The sequence below is a fragment of the Chanodichthys erythropterus genome, chromosome 3 (genome assembly GCF_024489055.1).
Source record: "Chanodichthys erythropterus isolate Z2021 chromosome 3, ASM2448905v1, whole genome shotgun sequence".
NCBI lineage: Eukaryota > Metazoa > Chordata > Actinopteri > Cypriniformes > Xenocyprididae > Chanodichthys > Chanodichthys erythropterus.
Genome location: NC_090223.1, coordinates 5,987,888 through 5,997,109, shown reverse-complemented (window position 1 = coordinate 5,997,109; position 9,222 = coordinate 5,987,888). Strand labels below are relative to the sequence as shown.

At 40.7% G+C, this 9,222-nt stretch overlaps 1 protein-coding gene across 1 annotated transcript; it reads right to left on the bottom strand.

Moving 5' to 3' along the window:
• Positions 1-779: 779 nt before the first annotated feature.
• LOC137002729 (uncharacterized) lies at positions 780-9,222 on the bottom strand. Its single transcript, XM_067362572.1, has 11 exons — positions 9,154-9,222; positions 7,022-7,354; positions 6,565-6,924; positions 6,423-6,482; positions 6,240-6,299; positions 5,972-6,016; positions 5,748-5,825; positions 2,175-2,203; positions 1,738-1,791; positions 1,435-1,506; positions 780-1,293 (listed from the first exon to the last, which is right to left on the bottom strand). Exons 1-11 carry the CDS (start codon positions 9,212-9,214, stop codon positions 1,174-1,176), a joined length of 1,272 nt encoding a protein of 423 aa, XP_067218673.1. The 5' UTR covers positions 9,215-9,222; the 3' UTR covers positions 780-1,173.

Below are 9,222 nucleotides of genomic sequence, written 5' to 3'. Positions count from 1 at the left end.
ACGTCAGCAGAGACATGTTTCCAGACCTCAACAGTGAGCTGACCGCTCTGAAAACACCCCAGAAAACATGCAAGTGTACATCACTCAATTAAAACTGGACAAAGGTTATGAAAACAGCTTTGAAAGCACTAGAACTCAAAGCCAGAACACAAAGAGGACAAAAGAAAGTGTGTTTTAGTGGTTTTAGACATGAAGGTCTAAATATATCCAGGTATTCTAAGAGCGCGGGAATCCTGTTTCTTCAGTGGAAACAAACAGTTGTAGAGGGAGGGGCCGAACTACAATAAGAGTAGATGTTTTGTCAGGGTCTGTGCCTTTGCGATTTGAAAGCCCAAAGAACCGCTGACAGACACTGAAATGTTAAATATCTACTGACAGCATCCAGACTGTACAAGATGTCATGTATAAAAACTTGTCAGGTAAACTAATGTTTGAATCATCTGAGGTTCACAGAATACTGATATAATGGAATTAATAGATTGATTTTATGTAGAATCGGTTCTGGAAGTGAATGACGTTAAAGTTTTCTTCCATCGATATACAGCTGGAATACTGTAGTAAAATACTGTATCTGAAACCGCCCTCTATACCTTCATTCACTGTTCCCTACATTAGTGCACTTAAAGGAGTGAACAAGAGTCTGCTCAAGAAAATGTGTAATGATGGAGATACATACACATGTTTGACATTTTTTATTATTGACAAATAAAATATAATATTACAAGCATTGCTGAAAGCAGCTGATCAAACTATTCAAACACTAAATTATTATTCCTGTCATGTGATAAACGCTTACATCATCATTTAGCTCTGGCTGTTCTCATAATTAGTGCAAGCTGACAGTTAATTAACTGCTGGAGAAAATAGATGATTTAATGAGAATGATGTAAGAGAGTAAAAGTGTCGTCATTTTCTAGACTTTGATCAAACCTGCAGCTCTGAATGAATAATAAAGACACTAGCATTAACTGATCAACAAGCAGACAGAAACTATACAAAAAACATGCTGAACTGAGAAAAATAAGCAATAACTACAAATAAATCAGAGCATCACTTGGGTTTGTTTGTGAACATGTAAAAGACATTGAAAGTGTTTATAATGGCACTGAATGACACCATTAGGACTCAGTTCTATTAGATTCATATTCTTCTGCTCATGTGGTTTTTGTGTCATTATTTGACTGATTTGTGATGGTTCTTGTTCACAGAGGCATAAAGTTCACTGCAGTTTTCCTGAGATCCAGCTTTTGCTCCTCTGATGGAAGCATAAGTCACTTTATCATCACAGCGAACCTGAATGAACATCACAGTTATTGTTTCAACACACAATTATTACAGCATGATGTTTGAGCTCAATTCATGACACAAATTCAGAAGAAAACACAAACTATCATGTTGAGAGAAGCTGGACAACATCAAGGAAGTGTTTCTCACCTTCTTCTTTCGGTCTTGGTTTTTACTGTACGCAGTGACCTCAGAATAAGTCACATGATCATCTGTCTGCTCCTAAACACCAATGGAAATATGACAAACCAAGATATTAAAGGCCGTTCCATCACTTTACACAGGTGCTGCAAATGTTTCAGGTAAAATATGTGTAAAACGAGCGTCATGTGACAACTTCATCTACAAGTTTAGATTAAATCTATTATTCAGACATGACTGTAGAGTTCAATTCTGGCAGTTCCAGTTGTGTCCTCTAGGGGGAGTATGTGCTTATGTTGAGTGTGAATTTACCTGTTGAAGAAGAGTGTTCTGTCCTGTTGGATAGACAGGTCGTGTTTGATGATCCTGTAAAAAGAGCAGTTATTAGTAAAATCCTCTCCTGCATTCTCCTCTCTTGTGTGGTTTATTGATGCCAAGTTTCCACAATGACGTTATGATGACAGATCCTTGTGACATGAATGGATGTTACAGGAAAATCACCACAGTGTCAAATATACACAAATATACACAGATTATTGAAGATGAATCATATTGTTCACTGGCAGTAGATGAATGTAAATGTTGATTGTGTCTTTGGTTCATCATATTTATTCTTATCTGTGAGTTTTAGAGCAGAAACAGTTCAAATACACTAACCTGTCATTATATAATCCGACTAATACGAGTGTCATATTTCAGGATCAGAGCTTATAAACACTAATAACTCATGATCGACCTACAATACTCACCTCAGAGTCATCAGTTCCTCTTCTGTTATCTGAAACAGAACGTCAAGAGAATATTGATGATCAAACACATAATACAGTCTCCAATTAAACTGATTTTAGAAGAATTCTAGTGCATAATATAATTCTCATAGTTACATGATATAAGAAACTGTAAAAACTCTGTGTAGAGTTGTTAAATGTTGCATAGCCCTTTAAGGTTGGTGCTATGCGTGAGTGGGCGGGGAGTTTGAGTGTTAGGTGCAGCGACACAGACATAGGTAGAGGGAAGTGCACGGAGTGAAGAATAAACCACATGTTCACATGTAAAAACAAGTAAAACTTTGAAGAATATTTATTTGATGTTGCAACTACATCCTGCGTTGTATCAGTTCTTGACAATCTACGTGGTGTCAGAAGAGTCTAAACGGGTCTCCGCCGCACTGATCCGCTAATTTTCGACGAGCATATAGTTGATAACTGGGGTAAATTCGAAAAAGAATGGTGCATATATTGTAATGCTGGCCTATCAGACCAATCGAAGACAGTGCAGGCATATACACTGCTAAATTTAACATGTCCCAACACGGTGGAAAAATCCCGATGTATTACTGCAAAAGTCTGCTGAGCTCCTGCTCTGTGAGAAAAAGCTCACGCTGGACTCAGCGGTCAATATATGTTTATTACATGAGCAATCCGAAAAGAGCACAAAAGAACTGAAACACAAGGCTGAACTATGTACTATACAAGATCGCTGCATCAATTGCAACAGGTACCACGCCCCTGATAAACTTAAGTGCTTTGCTTTAAACAAACAGTGCAAAAGCTGTGGAAAATGGAAACACTTTGCAAAGTGCTGCAGATCGGCTCCATCACCCAAAACAGCACAACAGTCCCAAAGTCGTGATTACCCTCCTAAGCGAACTACAGTGCAATTAAGAAGCTCAAAATCAAACCGAGTTAATGAATTGGACACAACCCTAAATGCCCCTGAGGACACTTTCTATTGTGAGACAGTGGATGATGTTTCTCAAAGAGGTGAACTATTCACAACACTACACCTGAAGCATGGATCTGGTCAGTTAAAACTGAAAGTGGACACAGGTGTCAAATGCAACCTTATATCTGCCCAACAGCTACACCTTATTGTACCCTCAGCTCACATAAACACTAATGAAAAAGTGAACCTCATTGCATACAGTGGGCAAACTATCAAGACTGAAGGCACCACAATATTAGACTGTGAACAAGGCCAGCTCAAATTCCACGTTGTAGATTGCAGTGTGAGACCATTGCTCGGATTGCAAGACAGCAAAGCAATGGGCCTGATACAGTAAGGACCACATGTGCATTCAGTCCAACACCAAGAGCCAGAGGTACAGGAATTTAGCAACTTGTTTGACACCACAGCGCTTGGTAAACTGCCTGTTTATCACATGCGATTAGCAGAGTCTGTATCGCCCACTGTATGTGCACCCAAAAAAAGTGCCCATTGCAATGAAGGAGAAAGTCATGGCAGAACTCGAGAGAATGACTAAATTGGGCATCATCGCCCCTGAAACCGATGCCATGGAAAGGGTGTCTGCAACGGTCGCTGCCAAAAAGAAAGATGGCTCTGTAAGGATATGTTTAGATCCAGCACTCCTGAGGCCACATCATCCAATAAAAACTATTGAACAGGTTATTGCTGACATGCCGGGGGCCAAGGTTTTCAGCATCCTTGATGCAAAATGCGGAATTTGGCAAATCCCTTTAGATGAGGCATCATCTAAGCTGACCACATTCATGACGCCTTTTGGCAGGTACAGATTCTTGCGCATGCCATACGGGATCTCCACCAGCAGTGAAGTATTCCAGCGAACCATGGAACATCTCTTTGATGGACAGCCATGTCAGATTGTGGTAGATGACATCCTTGTCTGGGGGCGCACACTACAAGAACATGATGAGCGACTGAAACAGGTACTTCACAAAATCTGTGCATGCAACATGAAATTAAAACCTGATAAGTGCAAATTTCGTGTCACCTCAATTTCTTATGTAGGCCACCTCCTGACTGCTGACGGCATGAAACCTGACCCTGACAAGACTACAGCTGTCCGCCAAATGCCAAAACCTGAGGACAAACAGGCCTTGGAACGTTTTCTTGGCATGAAAAACCATTTATTAAAGTTCATTCCACACTATAGTGAAATTACAGGCCCACTTTGTTAACTGTTAAAGCAAGACGCAGAATGGTCATCATGGCTCGAGCTGCAGGATTCTGCCTTCTAAAAGTTGAAAGGTGTTGTATCCAGTCCCCCAGTTCTGCAATACTTCGATGATACTAAACCTGTTGTCCTCCCAGCTGATGCTTCCCAACATGGACTAGGCTCTGTGTGTCTTCAGCAGGGTGCTCCTGTTGTCTTCGCCTTACGTGCCTTAACACCCACCGAATCTCGGTACGCACAAATCGAGACAGAAATATTACAATCAGTATTTGCGACAAAGAAGTTTCATGACTTTATCTATGGCCGACCCGTCACCTTGGAAACGGATCACCAACCTCTCATTACAATCCTCAAAAAGCCACTGCACACTGCCTCGGCACGTCTTCAAAGCATGATGCTCAAGTCTCAATGTGATTTACCAACGGGTCAAGGAACTCTTCGTCGCTGATGCTCTTTCACGTGCTCATCTCTCCTCCACTGAGCATCCTCTCTCTGACGACTTGCTAGAGGTAATGACGCTTCAAGTCCTCTCGCTGCAACGGACAGAAGAACTCCAATCTGTAATTAAATCTGATCCTACATGCCAAAGACTTGTTGACATGATAATGCATGGCTGGCCAAGCTCTTTCAAAGAGCTATCACATGATCTCCGCCCATTCTTTGCAATGAGAGAGGTATTTGTGAAAGACAGACTGAAGCCCTCTGTATTCCATGATGTCAAGGCTGTGTTAACCAGGAGGAGAAAGGAGAGCAAAGCATACTACTGTATGACCACAAAGCCCACACCCTTTCACCCTTACAACAGGAACAGACAGTAAGGATGCAGACAGCTCAGGGTTTCAACAAACTGCCGGTTGTACAAGGCCCTGCTTCTCAGCCTAACAGCTATGTGGTAACATCTCAGGGCAGACAGTATACAAGAAATCGACGTCTCCTTCTCCGTGTTCTTCACCTCCTACAACCCTCCAGTCATCTGCAGTGTTGCCATCTCAGAGTGAAGCATCCACCACTGGTGCTGCTGCCCAGACTATCCAGCCTATAGTGACTCATTCAGGGAGAGTCAGTCGCCCCAAACCCACGTTATCAGGACTATGTAACTGGTTAAGGACACCTACTCTTTTGTTTTTTGATTTTTTGTTTTTTATAAACCACAATGTTATACTTATACTTATTTCCCAGCTAGTTTTGAACATTGTTTTGTATGCTCAGTTAGTGAGTGTTAGCTTAAGGGAAGGGATGTAGAGTTGTTAAATGTTGCATAGCCCTTTAAGGTTGGTGCTATGCGTGAGTGGGCGGGGAGTTCGAGTGTTAGGTGCAGCGACACAGACATAGGTAGAGAGAAGTGCACGGAGTGAAGAATAAACCACATGTTCTGGTTTGCACTCACCGTCTCTTTTTCTGCGAATCATCCAGAGAATAAGAGCAGGAAGGAGAACAGCGAATGAAGCGACAACAATCACAATCACTGAGAGAGAGACGATATTACAGTCATATTAATACTGATGTCCACTGAGCTCATTTTCACTACAATGAGTTCATTTAGATCCTGATTCTAGAAAAACTCCAGAGTGTGAAAACAAGCACTGAAATGAGGAGGATCTTCATACACACCTAGAGAGGTTGGAGTCAGTGTTGATGCTGTAGTTGATGGTACAACTATTAAAAACAAAATCATATTTGAATGCAGGAACACAACATCAACATAGTTTCTTTTCACATTCGTTTTCATGTTTCTGGATTGTTGGTGATGTGTGAGAGAATGTGAAATGAGAATGTGATGTGGATTACAAATTAAACATGTCTCGAGTCAAAGCTTGTGATCAGATGAAGATTCAGTTCATTTAGATACTGATTCAGAAATGAGTGTGTTCATACACACCTGGATTCAGAGAGATTGGTGTGACATCTGGAGTCAGTGTTGATGTAGTTGATGTTACAACTGTTAAAAACAAAATGGAAACACAAAAATCATACTTTATTGCATGAGCACAACATCAAGACGTTTCTTTTACAAACTAGATCAGCTTCATATCAGTGTGACAGTGATCATGTGATCATGAACCTTGTGTAGGAGCTGCTGCTGTAGTTTGGCTTGATTTCTTCTCAGAGTTTGAGCTGCTGACTGGAATCAGAAGATGAATGTTCAGATGTTCATCTGTAGGACATTAACATCATATTTTACAGTAGTAATAGTTGTTTCTCACCTGAATACTTGACAGTGTATCTGACTGAGGTCTGGAGTTGATTTCTGAGAGTAAGCTGACATCTCCACTCTCTGTTGTCATCTTCATTCAGGAGTGTTGTAGTCAGAGTGATGATACAGTGATCTGATGAGAATAATATCTGATATCTGGAGTCTGTCTTCAGATCAACACCAGTCTGATTCACCCACAACAGCTGAAGACCCTCATAACGGACCAAATAATCACAGGATAATCCAGAATATAAATACAACTGACAGGAGAGAGTCACAGAGTGACCTGGACTGATCTCAGTCTGTGAGGATGATGATGATGATGATGATGATGATGATGATGATGATGATGATGATGGAGACACTGAAACTGAACACAAGACACAAATCACAGACTCTTCAATCATCATCTGAGTTTAAAGGGAGAATCTGCCATTTTTAAATTGATCCCATAATCATGAACTCACCATGAAGAACATGCAGATTAACATGTGTATCATTTCCTTGTTTTTGTTGTTGTCCTTCTGGACCTGTCCATTGTTGGCAGGTGTATAATCCAGAATCTTCTTCTGTGACGTTCTTGATGTTCAGAGAGCAGTCAGACCCCAGACTCAGTCTCTCATGTCTCTCTGTGTCTTTTTTCTTTTTCCCTCCAGTAATCAGTTCAACTGCTTCTAAATGTCTGATACTCTTATAGTAGTTCCATGTAGTTGATTCACAGCCAGAAACAGCATTATTACAGGGCAGATGGACATTTTCACCAGAACTGATGAACACATGATCATTCACTCCACTGGTACCTGAAACACAATATATTTGAGTGATTATTATGATATTGTTACAAACAGAAGGGACGGAGACAACGGAATACAGGTAGGTGATGTTTATTGAACAGACAGCAGAGTGAAACAGTGAAGCAGGTGAGTAAATGGCAAATGTAAGCATTGAAGGATGATATTGGGATGGTAATACTGTCCTTTGTGTTGCAGGATTGGAGATGGAGGTTGGAAGCGAACCGGAGAGTGAAGCAGAGCAGAGACGATGTTTGAAGACACACATGAAGGCGGGATCACAGGAGGAGACAGGGACACAGTTATCTTTGCAGCTGAGCTCATTGAATAATACATTTGTGGGAGTTTCCCTTTCAGAAACTGAGTTTAGTAAATCTGGACCCTAATGGTTAGAGCAGGGGTAGGCAAGTTTGGTCCTAGAGAGCCACTGTCCTGTAGAGTTTAGCTCCAACCCTGAAAAAACCCTCACCTTCCTGTAGCCTTGGTAATCCTGAAGAGCTCGATTAGCTTGCTTAGGTGTGTTTGATTAAGGTTGGAGCTAAACTCTGCAGGACAGCGGCTCTCTTGGCTACCCCTTGCTTACCCCTGGGTTAGAGAGATGGACTTGTAACACGAAGGTTGTGGGTTTGAGTCTCAGTACCAGCAGGAAATCTAGGTGTGGGAGTGAATGAACAAAACTCTCTAACACACAACTTAGGAATTTGAGCAAATATGGGACACCATACATGTCACCAACCAATCACTCTCTGGACGCCACAGCAAAAACGACTGCCCACTGCTCCAAGTGTGTGTTCATGGTGTGTGTGTGTGTGTGTGTGTGTGTGTGTGTGTGTGTGTGTGTGTGTGTGTGTGTGTGTGTGTGTGTGTGTGTGTGTGTGTGTGTGTGTGTGTGTGTGTGTGTGTGTGTGTGCGTGTGTGTGTGTGTAATTGGATGGGTGAAATGCAGAGCACAAATTCTGAGTTTGGGACACCACTGTACTTGGCTTCACGTCACTTTATATATTGTTTAAGAAGCTGGATGTCTTTACATTTTTTTAAACTCAAAACAAATCAGAGATTATTACGTTTGGACTGACTGATACTGTTAATCTTGGTCCTCTGGTCTCGTATAATAAAACAGTGTTTTATTGCAGACATCTACTAGATCTCTTAGTTCCTCTGATCAGCTGCTTTAATTGTTTCTAGATTAAACTCAGGGGTGACGGATCTTCTCTGTAGCTTCATCTAGACTGTGAGATCTTTTACCCTCACATGTTAGAGCGGATCCAACTATATCTAGTGTTAAAACTCAGTTAAAAACTCATTTATTATCTCAAACCTTTAATTCTACTGGGTATTGAGGACTGTTTCACACTGAATTTCTGTGCTTTGAATTTACTTCTGTATTTTCTGTTTTATTTACTTTTATCTTACAGCACTTAACTACTGTTGAATAAATTGTGCTTTATAAATAAATGAAAGAAAGAATATTAATAAATGAAAACATAAACTATATCAGCATAAAAAGCAGATGATTCAAATACAGTATTTTCCCTCATGAACACAATCATCACACTCTCCAGAATAAAGTGTTTGTCTTGATCATGTAGCTGTTGAAATCTCTGAATATGAAGATAATTGTTGATCATCAGATGTTTGAGTGACTCTATGTCCAGTATCAGGAATAATACAGTATGATCTGTATGTATCAATACACAACTCTGAGATCACAACGTGAATGTGTGCAAGAATAAACTGAGCATGTTCAAATCAACTCTTTCCAGACTAATTCCACTAAATGTCTTTAGAGAAAATCCAGATTTCTTTACCTGTGAGAAGTGAAGAGAGAATGATCAGTCCCAGCAGACACAGATCACACTGATCAGCCATTTTCTGTT

Bases quoted from the DNA above. Each gene is read 5' to 3' on its own strand.
- LOC137002729 (XM_067362572.1), bottom strand. From the start codon at position 9,214: ATGGCTGATCAGTGTGATCTGTGTCTGCTGGGACTGATCATTCTCTCT. The intron at 6,925-7,021 runs GTGAGTTCATGA...TCTTGTGTTCAG, and splicing joins TAATCTGCATGTTCTTCATG to TTTCAGTGTCTCCATCATCA. The intron at 5,826-5,971 runs GTGTGTATGAAG...TCTCTCTCTCAG, and splicing joins ACTGACTCCAACCTCTCTAG to TGATTGTGATTGTTGTCGCT.